This window comes from Coregonus clupeaformis, chromosome 40 (assembly GCF_020615455.1).
Source record: "Coregonus clupeaformis isolate EN_2021a chromosome 40, ASM2061545v1, whole genome shotgun sequence".
Lineage (NCBI taxonomy): Eukaryota > Metazoa > Chordata > Actinopteri > Salmoniformes > Salmonidae > Coregonus > Coregonus clupeaformis.
Window position 1 is genome coordinate 13,368,600 of NC_059231.1, and position 17,448 is coordinate 13,386,047.

Consider the following 17,448-nt stretch of genomic DNA (forward strand, 5'->3'; position numbering starts at 1 on the left):
CACTACACCCTGCCCGTGCAGGTCCCTGAAGATCTCGTCTACAAAGGATTGGAAGACTGATGGAGCATTCATCAACCCGTACGGCATGACGAGGTACTGATAGTGCCCAGAGGTGGTACTAAATGCCGTCTTCCACTCATCCCCCTCCCGGATACGCACCAGGTTGTACGCGCTCCTGAGATCCAGTTTTGTGAAGAAGCGCGCCCCGTGCAATGACTCGGTCACACTGGCTATGAGAGGCAACGGGTAACTGAACTTCACCGTGATCTGATTTATACCCCGATAGTCAATGCACGGGCGTAAACCTCCATCCTTCTACTTCACAAAAAAGAAACTCAAGGAGGCAGGTGAAGTGGAAGGCCAAATGTATCCCTGTCCCAGAGATTCGGAGACATATGTTTCCATAGCCGCCGTCTCCTCCTGTGACAGAGGATACACGTGACTCCTGGGAAGTGCTGCGTCTACCTGGAGATTTATCGCACAATCCCCCCGTCGATGGGGTGGTAATTGAGTCGCCTTCTTTTTACAGAAGGTGAGAGCCAAATCGGCATATTCAGGGGGAATGTGCATGGGGGAGACCTGGTTTGGACTTTCCACCGAAGTTGCACCTACGGAAACACCTACACACCTCCCTGAGCACTGACGTGACCATCCCTTCAGAGCCCTCTGTTGCCACGAAATAGTGGGGTCATGATGGGCCAACCAGGGAAGCCCCAACACCACAGGAAACGCAGGAGAATCAATCAGGAAGAGACTAATGCTCTCCTCATGACCCTCCTGCGTTATCATACATAGTGGAGCTGTGACCTCCCTAATCAGGCCCGATCCTAAAGGATGACTATTTAAGGCATGTACAGGAAAGGGCACATCAACAGGAACATTTTACATTTTTACATTTACATTACATTTTAGTCATTTAGCAGACGCTCTTATCCAGAGCGACTTACAGGAGCAATTAGGGTTAAGTGCCTTGCTCAAGGGCACATTTACGTCATTTAGCAGACGCTCTTATCCAGAGCGACTTACAAATTGGTGCATTCACCCTATAGCCAGTGGGATAACCACTTTAAAAAAAAAAATTTCTTTTTTTTTTTTTTTTTTTTTTTTTTGGGGGGGGGGGGGGATTACTTTATCCTATCCCAGGTATTCTTTAAAGAGGAACAATAGGGATCCCTAATCTAAGTGCAAATGCACGGTCAATAAAGTTCCCAGCTGCGCCTGAATCTACTAGCGCCTTATGCTGGGAATGCGGGGAAAACTCCGGAAACTTTATACAGACATACATGTGCGCAACAGGGAGCTCTGGGTGAGTCGGGTGCCTACTCACCTGGGATGATCCACCAGTGCCCTGCCTGCTGCCTCACCTCCCTGGGGAACCTCCCCAGCACCGACCAGCAGTGTGCCCTCTGCGGCCACACTTGGTGCAGGAAACGCCCCCCCCTCCCGTCACCCTTAGAGCAGCACCTCCGAGCTCCATAGGGGTAGGGTCGGAGGTGCTGGGAGATGGAATGGACGGACCCTGATCCGGACGTCCACGGGTGGCCAACAGGCTATTCAGCCGGATGGATAAATCCACCAGCTGGTCGAGTGTAAGTGTGATGTCCCTGCAGGCCAGCTCCCGACGAACGTCCTCCCGTAGACTACACCGGTAATGGTCGATCAGTGCCCTCTCATTCCATCCCCTGCTGGCAGCCAGGGTCCTGAAGTCCAGAGCGAAGTCCTGTGCGCTCCTCTTCCCCTGTCTGAGATGGAAGCGTTCCCCCACCGCTCTCCCCTCAGGCGGATGATCAAAGACCGCCCGGAAACGGCGGGTGAAATCCTCGTAGCGAACCAACGTAGCGTCTATCCCTCCCCATTCAGCGTTGGCCCATTCCAGCGCTTTTCCCGACAAACAGGAGACGAGGGCGGACACTCTCTCGTAACCCGAGGGAGCCGGGTGGACGGTCGCCAGGTAGAGCTCTACCTGGAGCAGGAACCCCTGGCACCCGGAAGCCGTCTCATCATAGGCCTTCGGGAGCGAGAGCCGAATCCCACTGGGTCCAGGTAACGGAGGGGTGGACAGCGGTGTGGGTTGAGGTGAAGTTGATGGGGTTGTGGGAAAACCCTCTCTCTCCCATCGCTCCATGGTGTGCAGCACGCAATCCATGGCTGTGCCCAGATTGTGGAGCACCGTCGCATGCTGCTGGATGCGCTCCTCCACCGGTAACGGAGGACTGGGTGCACCTGCTGACTCCATATGTGGGGCGTGATTCTGTCAGGTGTCAGTGTGCAGCAGTAGGACAGAGTCAGGCGCAGGACACAGAACTGAGTAATAGACAAACTTTACTCGAAAAACAACAAATCTAATTTCCACGCAGGGAAATACATCAGCTCACAGCAGTATAAACACCAAACAAAGAACAATCACGCACAACACCATGAGGGAACCAGAGGGTTAAATAGGGAACCAGATTAACGTGATGGGAACCAGGTGTGTACAATACAGACAAAACAAATGGAAAACAGAAACGTAGATCGGTGGCAGCTAGAAGGCCGGTGACGACGACCGCCGATAGCCGCCCGCACAAGGAGAGGCACCAACTTCGGCGGAAGTCGTGACATTGTCTATATGTTTGTCATGACAGTGATTTTGTATTTAAGTAATTTTAAACCGTTTAAAAATAATACATACCATTTGCTTTCTAGGTACGTCATTGAGAAGAAAGAGAAACTTGGAACCCGCTGGGTGAAGTCTGGAAAGACTCCCGACGCTCTGTGCACCTACAAAGTCACAGATGTGGATGAGGGCACTGAGGTTCAGTTCCAGGTCCGTGCTGAGAATGAGGCTGGTGTTGGACACCCTAGTGAACCAACAGAAGTAGTCACCATTGAGGATGCTACAAGTGAGTTGTCTGTTACATTCTCAATGTATATTCATGTTATACTGTAGTATGATTATTTAGTTTAACTTTGTCTTGGCATGGCAAAGGCAATCAATATTAGGAAGGAAAAGGTGCAACTCTTGCTCACACCTCAAGACACCTCGTCTCACGTTGGTTGAGTGCCTTCTACTACTTTTCAAAGGCAACCAATATGAATAATGTATTTCTTCTTCTTCCCAGGTCCACCATCTCCTCCTGTTGACTTGGTCATAGTTGGTGCCAGCAGAGAGCATATCAACATTACCTGGAATGTACCATTGAAGAATGGAGGGAGCCCCATCACAGGATACCATGTTGAGCTCCGTGAGGCTAAAGCTGAGAAGTGGATGAGAATCAACACTCGCCCAGTCAAGGAGCTCAAATACAAAGCAGAGGAAAGCATCAAGCCAGAGAAACAATATGTCCTGAGAGTCCGTGCCATCAACTCTATTGGTGTCAGCGATCCTTCTGCCATTTCTGAGAAGGTCTTTGCCAAGGATCCAGACTGTAAGCATACTTACCATACCCCAAAGTGTCAAATGAAAATAAATGTTATGCCACTTATTGAAAATAAATGGGAAGTAAAATATACATCTCTTTATCCCCTCTCTAAGGTATTCCTACTATGGATATGGAGGCCCTAGACATTGTAGTGGTTGAGGGTGACAAGCTGCATATCAACATCCCATACACGGCCATCCCCAAACCAGAGATGGTCTGGAGCAAATTCCACACAGATACTGCCTCTGGCACAAAGTTACAGAATGACGACAGACTGTTGATGACTTGTGAGCTCAACAGCGTCCACCTGGAAGTGATGAAGTGTGTGCATGATGATGCTGGAGAATACTCTGTCACTCTGGAGAACGCGATCGGAACAGCCACCAGAATCATCAACGTTAAAGTTATTGGTAAGATTCACATAAAGTTTTCACTTTAATTCTTCACTGTGAAAATATTTGGTGTTAAAATAGACTGTATAGCATATTCTGCGTTATATTCACAGGTCTGCCCGGCCAATGCAAGGACATCAATGCGGATGAGATCACTAAGAACTCCTGCAAGCTGACATGGGAGGCTCCAGAGAGTGATGGTGGTACTCCTATTCTCCACTACGTTCTGGAGCGTAGAGGGGCTTCTAATAAGACTTTCAGGCCTCTGATGTCAGGAGAAAACATCCTGACCTACCAAGTCAACGATCTCAAGCTGAACGAAGAGTATCACTTCCGGGTCAAGGCCGTCAACAAGGTCGGCTCTGGGCTATTCCTGGAGCTCCGCAACCCTGTCATCACTATGGAAGTGAAACGTAAGAGTTCTGGAACACTTTCCAACTTTTCACAGTTGGTTAAAATTGCTTGATAGTTTCTTCACCACCTTTTTTAAATGAGCAGGAATGCATTATATAGGAGAATGTGTTGGATGTATGAACCCATCTAGGCTCCATGGATTATGGATTGCAGAGATATGTATTGATGTTATTTTTCCTGTTTTGTTATTTACAGAGAAACCAGATCCACCCATTGATGTTGAGGCTCATGATCCAACCGACAACTCTATCACACTGACCTGGAAACCACCAGTGTCTGACGGGGGTTGCGCCATCACTGGCTACATCCTGGAAAGCATTGAGAAGGATGGTGATAGATTCCAGAGAATCAACCCATCCCTGGTGCCTGGTTTCACGTATGTGGTGAAGGATCTGAACGAAGGCAAAGAGTATCAGTTCCGTGTTCGCGCTGAGAACGCTGCTGGAGTCAGTGAGCCATCTCGCAGCACTCCACTGACCATGATCGCTGCTCCCATTGGTATGGCTACCTTTTTGACATTGTTTGTTTCATTTTTGTTTGTTATTTGTTCTGTATTGTAAAACGCCTTTTGGGTCCTTGAAAAGCGCTCCAAATGGACTCCATGAAGTTCATTAGCGTCTGATGTACACCAATTTGAAAGATCAATGGCTAGATTCTATCAGATCCGTGCTAGACAACACCCACATAGCGGTTGTTTTACCGGTGTCGGAGATGGAACTGCGTTAGAGCTGTGAAATTCACAAGCAGCTCCTTGTTACCTTATCGTGGAAACTGCCATTGGATTCAACAAAAACCACACCCAACTTTATATCCGACAAATCCCATGCATCCGCGTTAGAAGTTCATGCAGCTGCGTTACAAGTTCAAACACACTAATGCGTGATGTTCTATTGTCTACACCTCAATTAGACTGATAGGCTATAAATCCCCCCATCCAAATGAACATGAAAACATGTATTAGCCTGTCATTATCTCTGTCATCGATAGAGCCTATACTATATTGCTGTTTTGAACTTCTAATGCAGTATAGGGATAATAAGGAAGGGAGTGGTTGGTGACACACAAGAGCAGCTGCTCACTGATTGGTCAGCTCATATCACAGTTACACCTCCAACACGCTATGTGGATGTCTGACTGAATTCAGGCCGAAGTGTACGTCTAATAATAACATGTAGTTTAACCCATAAAAATAGAATGAATAGAACAGGCTTGGAAGCTCTAACCCTGGCAATGTGACTGGTAAACTCATGGGTACACTCACAATGGCTGCCTGGTCTTGTGATGCAATCATTTCAGTTGAGTTGACTCAACAAATCACAGCACAGATTGAAGGGTACATTTCCTGCTTTTACTTCCTGACATGGGTACACTCAAAATGGCTACCAGTTTACCCATTATGCCATCATTGACTTGAATGGGGACACCCATTCTATTCAATCGATGTATATGGTTTAGCCTTTATGTTGTCTGTTTCAGAAAAACCCAAGGTGTCCCTCCATGCTCGCCTGCAGCCCGGCCTGTGCATCAGGAAGGGAGAAGAGATCCGCCTGGACGCCTACATCTCTGGCGCCCCATACCCAACTGTCACCTGGCTCAGAAACAATGAAGACGTCAAGAAGGTACCAGAGAAGAAGCCAGTACAGCCTATTCTGAAGAAGAAGAAGGGGGGCAAGGTTGAACCTGAAGAACCTGAGGTGTTTGTAACCCCTCTCCATGAGCGTCTTTCCTATGGTGTAAAGAAGGGCGAGACCTCAATCACGGTGCGAGACTCCATCAGAACTGACCATGGTCGCTTCTGCATCCAGGTCGAGAACTCTCATGGCGTTGCAACTGCATACTGTGACGTCAACGTCCTTGGTAAGCCAATGGTCCTCATCACAATCTATTTTCAGGCATTTTTGAGAACTATACTTACTTAATAATTTTACTCCTAAGCCATCAACAACAGTTTTGACATTCTCTTTTCTATGATTTGTACAGATAAGCCTGGTCCTCCAGTGAACTTTGTCTTTGAGGAGATCAGGGACACCTCTGTCATCTGCAAGTTCGACCCTCCTCTTGACGATGGTGGCAGTGAGATCCTGAACTACATCCTTGAGAAGAAAGACAACAAGAACGAAGATATCGGATGGATCACGGTAACTTCAACCCTCAAGGTTTGCAACTATCCTGTTACCAAACTGATTGAAGGAAAGGAGTACATCTTCCGTGTTACCGCTGAGAACAAGTTCGGCTGTGGACCTTCATGTCTCTCTGAGCCACTCGTTGCCAAGAACCAATTCGGTAAATATCTGCAATTATATTTCTGTTTTCCCTTTACTATCAGTTATAAACGTTTGTTGAAATGTGTATTTTCCCTTTACTATCACTGGTAAAAGTGTTTGTTTTTGTAATTAACTGCCAATTACAACATTATTCTACTTTTTCCCCTTCTCTACTTTCAAGATCCACCCGATGCTCCAAACACACCCAGAATTGGAGAGGTGACTGCCAACAGTGTGTTCATCTCCTGGCATGAGCCCAAGGACAACGGTAGTCCCATCCTGGGCTACTGGATTGAGAGGAAGGAAATCAACAGCAAACACTGGACTAGGGTGAACCGCTTCCTGCTCAATTCCCTCTCTGTGAAGATTGAGGGTCTTATGGAAGGCCTGGTATACATATTCAGAGTCTGTGCTGAGAATCTGGCTGGCCCCGGACCCTTCAGTGTCCCAACTGATCCCCAGATTGCTATGGATCCAATCTGTAAGTTTATCTAAGAATAGAATAGATACCAACACTACAATCTATGGTGGAATCCTAACTTCAATTTATTTTTATTACTTAGTCAAGCATTGATGTCAATGGTAGATTATGTGAAAATTTTATATAAGTGGAAGTTAGGATTCGCATCTATATGCCTTAGTTGACACACTATCATCAATATTATAAGCATTGACTCGTTATCTCTTTCTGCCTCTACAGTGCCACCTGGCCCACCCACTCCAAGAGTTCTTGATACCTCTGCGACAACAGTTGATATCGCCTGGGTTCCTCCCCTGTACAATGGAGGAGGAGATATCCTTGGCTACCATGTTGAGAGTGTTCTTGCTGGAGAGAAGGAATGGAAACGTAGTACAGAGTTCAGATGCAAGGAGCTGAAGTACACAGTGACTGGGCTGACAGAGGGCGCTGACTATTACATCCGTGTTATTGCTGTCAATGACGCCGGACCGGGAGCACCTGGCATGACTGAACCAGTCACTGTGAAGGAGCCTCAAGGTATATATCAATCAATCAATCAATCAAATGTAATAAAGCCCTTTTTATATCAGCAGTTGTCACATAGTGCTTTACAATAACCCGGCGTTGACCCCAGATAACAAGCCAGTTAACTCATATAGTGCAATCATTCAGCTCAACCATTTAGCTCAACCAGTCAGCTCATATGGTGCAAATATGTCATATAAGATTTTTTATTTTTTTACTGACCTACAGTGTACTCATGAAACAAACATTTCTATGTCTATGTCCCCAGAGCCCCCAGTGGTTGACTTTGATGCCTCTGTGAAGAACGGAGTCATCATCAAAGCCGGCGAGGCACTGAGACTGCCAGCGTTCGCCATCGGCAGACCACAACCAGAAGTGAAATGGATGAAGGATGAGGCTGAAACTGACAAAGAGCATGTTGTGATCGAAACAGAAGGAAAGAACAGCCTTCTGTTCATCAAGTACGCCAAGAGAACCGATCACGGAAAGTACCAGATCTCTGGAACCAACAGCAGTGGAACCAAGTCTGCTGTCACTAGAGTTGACGTCATGGGTAAGTGTGCAAGCAATCAGAGGAGGAGTGCTGATCTAGGATCCCACTGTCCATACAATCTTGTTCATTATAATCTAAAAGCCTAAACTGATCCTAGATCAGCACTACTATTCTGAGACACTTTATGAATACAGGCCATAGTTCTCCTATCTTGAATTTTCTCATCCTCTTAATTTTGACCCTTTTGTGTGGTTGTAACTAGATGTCCCTGGGCCTGTGGTTAATCTGAAGACTACTCATGTCACCAAGAAGAACATCAGCTTGAGCTGGGCAGATCCTCTGGATAACGGTGGCAGTGATGTCATCGGCTACGTAGTGGAGAGAAAGGATGCAAAGATGCAGCTATTCAGACAACCTATCGAGACTGCTTCATGCAAGTGTGACATTCAGGGTTTGCTTTCAGAGGAAGAGTATGATTTCCGTGTTTTCGCAAGGAACAAGTACGGTGATGGCGCCCCAACGGACATTGGGCATATTCTGGCTTCGGATCCCAAAGGTATGACAAATGAAGAAAATGGCGTTATTGGAAAAAAAGCTCATTCAAAGATGTTAGAATTTGATCTGGTTCTAAGACCTATTACATTGTTTGTGGAGAATCTACAATCCCAATGTGCTGGAGTGTCTTTCTTTTTATATACAGATTTTAACATCTAAAAATGATTCTGAAAATGTACTCCTCTCTTCCTTTCAGCTGTTCCATCTCCACCATTGAAACTGCACTACACCGAGAGGTGGACGAATGCTATTGCTCTTGCTTGGGAGCCACCTCGCAGCGATGGAGGCAGCCCAATCACGGGTTACTATGTTGAGAAGATGAGAGCAGATGGAACTGAGTTTGACGTGGCCAATCGCAAGCTCTGCACAGACTTACACATCAAATTGGAGAACCTATCAGAGAACCACGTGTATCAGTTCCGTGTGTTTGCCGTGACTGAGGTGGGAGAGGGCGAACGCTCCAAACCAATCAGTGCTAACATACAGGATGATGAAAGTAAGTAATGTTACACTCTTCTATAAACCCTACCATAAACCATATATTTGTCTTGGATAATAAAGCAACCACAGTAAACTGCTTTTTTGTATTCATCTTAACGAAATGCCTTGTGTCGTGTGTTATTATAGTTCCCCCCGAAATCTCAATCTTGGAGCATTTCAAGAGAGATACAATCATTGTGAGGAAGGGAGCGGCTATTGAGATCCCTGCTGAGGTGGTGGGTCTGCCAATGCCAGAGGTTCAGTGGTCTAAGGACGGCGTCGTCATCCCCGTGGCTACTGAGACACTGCTGATGGAGTTCGAGGAGGTGGCCCGCACCAAATGCACCACCAAGATCAGCATCCCTGAGACTATCAGAGGAGACAAAGGAGACTACAAACTGGCTGCCACCAACTGCCACGGCAAAGCACACCGCATCATCCATGTGGAGGTTCTAGGTAAACATTTTCAGCGATCATTAACATTTTCAGCAAACAGATCTGTGATAACCATATAATTATAATATTCATATAAACGTACGTAGGTGTGCCAGCGCTACAAAAGGTCTTAACGGGGCAATCAGCAGTTGCTACATCCATATTTGGACTTACACTCTGTGGCCAGTTCATTAGGTACGCCCATCTAGTACTGGGTCGGACCCCCCTTTGCCTGCAGAATAGCCTGAATTCTTTGTGGGGCATGGATTCTACAAGGTGTGACATTCAAACATTGCTCAATTGGTACCAAGGGACCTAACGTCTGCCAGGAAAACATTCCCCAGACCATTACACCACCGCCACCAGCCTGTACCGTTGACACGAGGTACGATGGGGCCATGGACTAATGCTGCTTACGCCAAATACTGACTCTGCCATCAGCATGACACAACCGGAACTGGGATTTGTCGGACCAGGCAATGTTTTTCCACTCCTCAGTTGTCCAGTGTTGGTGATCTCGTGCCCACTAGAGACGCTTCTTCTTGTTTTTAGCAGATAGGAGTGGAACCCGGAGTGGTCGTCTGCTGCAAAAGCCCATGACAAGGACTGATGAGTTGTGCGTTCTGAGATGCCGTTCTGCACTCCACTGTTGTAGTGCGCCATTATTTGCCTGTTTGTGGCCCGCCTGTTAGCATGCACGATTCTTGCCATTCTCCTTCGACCTCTCTCATCAACGAGCTGTTTTCACCCACAGGACTGCCGCTGACTGGATGTTTTTTTGTCACACTATTCTCTGTAAACCCTAGACACTGTCGAGCCTAAAAAGCCCAGGAGGCCGGCCGTTTCTGAGATACTGGAACCGGCACGCCTGGCACCGGCGATCATAACACGATCAAAGTCACTTATGTCACTAGTTTTGCCCATTCTAATGTTCAATCAAACAGTAAGTGAATGCCTCGATGCCTGTCTGCCTGCTTTATATAGCAAGCCACGGCCACATGACTCGCTGTCTGTAGGAGCGAACCATTTTTGTGAATGGGGTAAATTAATTATACACTAAGTGTACAAAACATTAAGAACACCTGCTCTTTCCATGACATAGACTGACCAGGTGAATCCAGGTGAAAGCTATGATCCCTTATTGATGTCACTTGTTAAATCCATTTCAATCAGTGTAGATGAAGGGGAGGAGACAGGTTAAAGAAGGATTTTTAAGCCTTGAGACAATTGAGACATGGATTGTGTATGTGTGCCATTCAGAGGGTGAATGGGCAAGACAAAATATTTAAGTGCCTTTGAACGGGGTATGGTAGTGGTATGGTAGTAGGTGTCAGGCGCACCGGTTTGTGTAAAGAACTGCAACGCTGCTGAGTTTTTCATGCTCAACAGTTTCCTGTGTGTATCAAGAATGGTCCACCACCCAAAGGACATCAAGCCAACTTAACACAACTGTGGGAAGCATTGGAGTCAACATGGGTCAGCATCCCTGTGGAACGCTTTCGACACCTTGTAGAGGCCATGCCCTGACGAATTGAGGCTGTTCTTAGGGCAAGGGGGAATGCAACTCAATATTAGGAAGGTGTTCTTAATGTTTTGTACACTCAGTGTATGATTCCTGAAGAATATAACTTAAAAATGCCTCATCACCTTAGTTCAACTATCCTACCCCATCATAACCCAAATATAAACATGGTTTACTCCAAAGTTTGTCAACAAAGTAAATGTAAACAAACACTACATAGCCTCAAAAGAAGGTTAAAACTATCATTTTGATATCATGGATGGTCTGTCCTTGCATCCATAGCTCCGTCTATGAGTGGTTACATTTCTCCATCCCTTAGTTTTTTACCGAAAAAGGGGTGGGGAGTTCGCTTTGTTATTGTTTTTACTGCTGATTGCTGCTTTAAAGAAATGGTGGTACTTATCTGGGTATTGTAATTATAGATCCTTTCAAATAAGTATTTCGAGTCTTTAAAATAAGTAGAAATTATAGCTAGTATAATCTCATAATGTTTTCTTTGCCTTCACAGACCGCCCTCTGCCACCACGTGACATTGTGGTGTCTGACATCCAGGCTGAGTCTTGCTATCTGACTTGGGCGGTCCCAGAGGACGACGGGGGTAGTGAGATCACCAACTACATCATCGAAAGGAGGGACGCCAGTAGGAAGAAGTCTGATTTTGAGCAGCTCACCTGCAATATCATTGATAGGAGATATGGGGTTAGTCCAAATTCCTGTTAAATATCAAAACTAGTCAAATACTACTTTAATGTGGGTTCTGGGGTTAAGTTTCCCCTTGGTACAGATAAGCTTCCCCTCCCCCTCCCCCAATCCTAACCTTAACCATTAGCAAAACTGGCCGAAGATCAGCGTCTAGGGGCAACTTCACCCTACACCTTCAATAGGATGGTTAGTTAACTCATAATAATATGATGGTAATGATTACTAATGCATTGATATCACTCCTTCTAGGTGTACAAAATGGACAGAATGGGCCAGTACCAATTCAAAATCAAAGCTGAGAACAAGTTCGGAATCAGTGACGGTTGTGAATCCGAGAAGGTCGTTCTCAAGGATCCATTCGGTCTTCCTGGTCCACCTCGCAAACCAAAGGTCATCGCAGCAACTTCCACTACCATGACGATCACCTGGGAGCCTCCACTGCAGAACGGTGGCTCCTCCATTCAGGGATACTGGCTGGAGAAAAGAGAGAGAGGAGCTGGGATCTGGGGTCGTGTGAACAGGGCTCCAGTCACCAAGCCTGCAGTGAAGGGTTTGGAATACACGGTCCTCCGCCTTAATGAAGGGGCTGAGTACCAGTTCAGAGTGAGGGCTCAGAATGCTGCTGGAGTCGGACCTCCCAGTGAGGCATCCCCATGTCAATTTGCTGTTGATCCACGCAGTAAGTACAGTACTCTTTCTCTGATGTTGTAGAATAGCTACAGTGCATTCGGAAGGTATTCAGACCCCTTCCCTTTTTCCACATTTTGTTACATTACAGCCTTATTCTAAAATTGATTAGATAAAAACATTTCCTCATCAATCTACACACAATACCCCATAATGACTAAGCGAAAACAGGTTTTTAGAAAACTGAAATACCTTATTTACATAAGTATTCAGACCTTTTGCTATGAGACTCGAAATTGAGCTCAGGTGCATCCTGTTTCAATTGATCCTCCTTGAGATGTTTCTACAACTTGAATGGAGTCCACATGTGGTAAATTCAATTGATTGGACATGATTTGGAAAGGCACACACCTGTCTATATAAGGTCCCAAAGTTGACAGTGCATATCAGAGCAAAAACCAAGCCATGAGGTCGAAGGAATTTGTCCGTAGAGCTCCGAGACAGGATTGTGTCGAGGCACAGATCTGGGGAAGCGTACCAAAACATCTCTGCAGTATTGAAGGTCCCCAAGAACACATTGGCCTCCATCATTCTTAAATGGAAGAAGTTTGGAACCACCAAGACTCTTCCTAGAGCTGGCCGCCTGGCCAAAATGAGCAATCGGGGGAGAAGGGCCTTGGTCAGGGAAGTGACCAAGAACCCGATGGTCGCTCTGACAGAGCTCCAGAGTTCCTCTGTGGAGATGGGAGAACCATCCAGAAGGACAACCATCTCTGCAGCACTCCAACAATCAGGCCTTTATGGTAGAGTGGCCAGACGGAAACCACTCCTCAGTAAAAGGCATATGACAGCCCGCTTGGAGTTTGCCAAAAGGCACCTAAAGGACTCTCAGACCATGGGAAACAAGATTATCTGGTCTGATGAAACCAAGATTGAACTCTTTGGCCTGAATGCCAAGCGTCACGTCTGGAGGAAACCAGCCACCATCCCTACGGTGAAGCATGGTGGTGGCAGCATCATGCTGTGGGGATGTTTTTCAGCGGCAGGGACTGGGAGACTAGTCAGGATCGAGGCAAAAATGAATGGAGCAATGTACAGAGAGATCATTGATGAATACCTGCTCCAGAGCGCTCAGGACCTCAGACCGGGGCGAAGGTTCGCCTTCCAACAGGACAACAACCCTAAGCACACAGCCAAGACAACGCAGGAGTGGCTTCGGGACAAGTCTCTGAATGTCCTTGAGTGGCCCAGCCAGAGCCCGAACTTGAACCCGATCTAACATCTCTGGAGAGACCTGAAAATAGCTGTGCAGCAACGCTCCCCATCCAACTTGACAGAGCTTGAGAGGATCTGCAGAGAAGAATGGGAGAAACTCCCCAAATACAGGTGTGCCAAGCTTGTAGCGTCATACCCAAGAAGAATCGAGTCTATAATTTCTGCCAAATGTGCTTCAACAAAGTACTGAGTAAAGGGTCTGAATACTTATGTAAATGTGATATTTCATTATTTATTTTTTAGCAAAATAAATTAAAAACCTGTTTTTGCTTTGTCATTATAGGGTATTGTGTGTAGATTGATGGGGGGGGGGGGCTATTTAATCCATTTTAGAATAAGGCTGTAACATAACAAAATGTGGTCAAGAGGTCTGAAGACTTTCCGAATGCACTGTATGTCAAGAAGACTATATTATTCATTATAATGGCAGATTTCACTTGGGAAAGAGATCTTCTGACCTCAACTGGACTTTCTGTTTGAATGAGGATTAAATAAATGCATAATTACATTTGAGTAAAACTTGCATTGACTTGTTTTCAGATCCCCCTAGTGCACCAGGAATGCCAGTGGTTAAGGACAAGACCAAGACCAGTGTCACTCTCACCTGGACCCCACCAGAGAAAGATGGCGGCAGCCCAGTCAAGGGCTACATAGTCGAGGTTCAGGACACAGACTCTCTGGATTGGAAGAGAGTCAGTGACCCTGAGAAGCTGCACCCTACCACTGAGATCACCATTCCAGACCTGAAAGAAGGCCAGAAGATCAGATTCAGAGTCACCGCAGTCAACGCTGCTGGCAAATCTGAACCAAGCGCACGTTCTGCTGACATCACTGTCCAGGACATCTTAAGTAAGAGCCGTAAAGTGATAGATAGCCTGAGTCTCAACTCTGTTTTGTGCTGCCTTGCCAACTTCTATGCCATTGTCACACCACAAACTGAACTGGGACTCATGCTAGTGAAGTGAGTAATTATTACACATTTGTACAACGGGTGGGTCTAATCCTGAATGATGATCGGTTAAAACCGCATTCCAGCCAGTGTCTATTCCACAAGTAACCACTGGCTAAATCTATGATGTTAAAATGCCTGTTTACTCTGTTCCATCTAACTGCACAACTCACTGTTTCATTAGCCCAGCCAAGCAATTTATAAACTTGATCTCCACTATAAAAAGCTTCTAGACATTATCTCACATTTCTTTTAGACTAACATTTAGTTTTCAACAGCGGAGGTGTGTATAAACGTTGCTGTCTGTCTCTCCGACATTTGCAACATTGTTTCAATATTCAAATTCGATCTCCAGCTGTCCATTGTAATGAACTAGTTGGGACGAGACAGACAGGCAGGCAACGTTTCTCAGCCAGTCGAAAACATGAATCAGCTGGCATCATCTTTATGGATATATACAAAGAAATCTAATTGAAAAAAGGTGAAATGAAGTGCAGCTAGTTTGCAGTCTTTCCAGCTTCAGTTTGAAGGGGTTGTGTTAGCTGTGTTGTTGGCTAGTTCCTCTTAACAACAGTGTCCTGACGAGTAAGCACATTTTCTATGCCAGGCAAAATCTCGCCTCATTAGCTCATTGTTATGGATGTATCTAAATAAATGTCACTAGAAAACAGCTTAAACAACTGAAAATGCAGCTACTTTGCTGTTATTCTGGCTGCACTTTTTTGACTTGATTGTAAATTAGTCGTAGTTGGCTAGCTAGTAAACAAAGGATAAGAACGTTGCCAGCCAGTATGTCAACGGAACCGATAGAACGAACGACCAGCTGGCTTGGGTAGCAACCCTAGATTTGTGTCGGGACTATGTCATGTGGAAGGATGAAATTGAATGAATAACTGTTTTTAATGAAAATATGTCAATCATTATTTGAATATATTGGTAACCTGTTGTATAAAAGTGATAATGCCCTCGAAGCCGGTGTTTGGAGGATATTTTGGCACGGTTTGCCGGCCCGAGACCTGTGGCAATATATCCTCCAAACACCGGCTTCTCTGGCATTATCATTTAATTATGTGCGAGTTTGGCTTGTTGATTTGAGTTTTACTGATGTACTATACTATACTTTTTACTATACAATACGGATGTACTTTTTTATTTCACAGCTGAACCAACTATTACTCTGGAGGTCAGCGCCCATGAGCTGTTGTCCTGCAGAGCTGGAACTACCATTAAAATTCCAGCTCTTATCACCGGTCGTCCCACTCCTAAAGTTACATGGGAGTTCAAGGATGGAACAGCAGAGACCGAGAAGAAGAATGAGATCCATATCCTTCCAATCGATTCAATGGTAATGAATCTATAAAAATACAATAGAGAAATCTATAGAAATCCGAGCTTTGTTATTGTTTAAAGGGATAGTTCACTTTTTTGAAGCGTTAGCTCATTTTTGACTTTTATTTTGTTCCATCCAAACAATTATTTGTAGTTTTCAAGTCTCATGTATTAATCGTTGTGTATTTTGTAAATGTCTCTACTCAGATCGTGTCAACTGATACAACATCAGTCATCACCATCCCTGAGAGCCACCTCAAACATGCCGGACGTTACATCATCACAGCGGAAAACGCAGCTGGACACAAGAGCATGAAAGTCAGAGTCAATGTCCTTGGTAAGTAAAAACTAAATAACACAGTTGGATAAACAAATGGGCCAAGTCTTTTACAAGATTCCTAACCATTAGCAAAACCTTATTTTCAGATCTGCCTGGCCCACCCAAAGACCTCAAAGTCACAGACATCACAAGAGGCACATGTAGACTTACATGGAAGGCTCCAGATAGTGACGGTGGTGAGAGGGTCAAGAGTTACTTCATTGAGAAGAAGACTGTGGAAGGAAAAGCTTGGACCAAGTGCAACCCAGCCTGTGCCGCCCAGTCCTTTATTGTGCCCGACCTCATTGAGGGACAGGATTACCTGTTCCGTATCCGGGCGGAGAACCGCTTTGGATTTGGACCACTAGTTGAGACCATTGAGCGTTCAAAGGCTAGAGATCCTATCCGTAAGCGAACAACATTCACTTCATCCATAGAACCAACCTGTTCTATAGAACAAACACACCTGTTCTATTGTACCAGCAGTTTCTAATCATTCCTTGTATTATTTTTGTTCAGATCCTCCTGATGCTCCCACAAGGGTGAAGATTCAAGAAGTGACTAAGGGCACAGCCACCCTGACTTGGAAGCCACCCAGGAATGACGGTGGAGCTCCAGTGACACACTACACTATTGAGCGTCTGTGCTGGGACAGTAGTGGATCTCAGAAGCAGGCCTGGAGACAGTGCAACAGACGTGATATTGAGGACCTCACCTTCAAGGTTGAGGACCTGACTGAAGGAGAAGAGTATGAGTTCCGTGTCAAAGCCGTGAATGAAGCCGGCCCCAGCAGACCATCATCTACCGTTGGACCAGTCGTCATCCAAGACCAGACACGTACGTTTAAATAAAGTAGATGGTTGCTTCATTAATACAAATACATTGTTCTATGGTGTTATGTGTTAGGTGATTTAAAAGTGTTAGGCAGGGGCGTCATGCATCCCAAAAATCTGAGGGGGCACAAAGTGCGTGAGGATGCCTGGGGGGTGGTCCAGAGGAGGGCTAGGCCCCCCAACCGTAAATTGGAGAATTTAGCATTTTTCAAACACCTGATACAGCTTTTTTTCTGCAATCTAGAGCCATAATCATTATGATTAATTCTATGTAAGACATATATACATTTTTCTGCATATCTAAGCATACCTCTTGATCTGTCTCTATCCTCTAAATATGCTTCTCCGCATATCTGTTGAAATCTGGGTAAAAGTTAAAGGAATTTGAGTCTTATTCAGTACATTTAGTTATTGCTTGCTTTTCTAAAGTCTACCAACCTTGCCAGCAGGCATGCCAGCTAAGATAGCTTGTC

At 45.6% G+C, this 17,448-nt stretch overlaps 1 protein-coding gene across 1 annotated transcript in view; it reads left to right on the forward strand.

Annotated features, from left to right (window-relative positions):
- The window catches only part of ttn.1 (titin, tandem duplicate 1), a 170,851-nt gene that overhangs the window by 79,070 nt on the left and 74,333 nt on the right, over window positions 1–17,448 (forward strand). Inside the window, exons 117-136 of the mRNA XM_045212083.1 lie at window positions 2,686–2,882; window positions 3,102–3,407; window positions 3,515–3,811; window positions 3,907–4,206; window positions 4,403–4,705; window positions 5,684–6,064; window positions 6,188–6,490; window positions 6,653–6,952; window positions 7,172–7,468; window positions 7,725–8,009; window positions 8,212–8,505; window positions 8,701–9,000; window positions 9,132–9,440; window positions 11,450–11,640; window positions 11,893–12,322; window positions 14,086–14,394; window positions 15,655–15,839; window positions 16,031–16,160; window positions 16,250–16,549; window positions 16,662–16,979. Coding sequence (XP_045068018.1) covers window positions 2,686–2,882; window positions 3,102–3,407; window positions 3,515–3,811; window positions 3,907–4,206; window positions 4,403–4,705; window positions 5,684–6,064; window positions 6,188–6,490; window positions 6,653–6,952; window positions 7,172–7,468; window positions 7,725–8,009; window positions 8,212–8,505; window positions 8,701–9,000; window positions 9,132–9,440; window positions 11,450–11,640; window positions 11,893–12,322; window positions 14,086–14,394; window positions 15,655–15,839; window positions 16,031–16,160; window positions 16,250–16,549; window positions 16,662–16,979 — 5,735 coding nt within the window. The remainder of the gene's footprint in view (window positions 1–2,685; window positions 2,883–3,101; window positions 3,408–3,514; window positions 3,812–3,906; window positions 4,207–4,402; window positions 4,706–5,683; window positions 6,065–6,187; window positions 6,491–6,652; window positions 6,953–7,171; window positions 7,469–7,724; window positions 8,010–8,211; window positions 8,506–8,700; window positions 9,001–9,131; window positions 9,441–11,449; window positions 11,641–11,892; window positions 12,323–14,085; window positions 14,395–15,654; window positions 15,840–16,030; window positions 16,161–16,249; window positions 16,550–16,661; window positions 16,980–17,448) is intronic.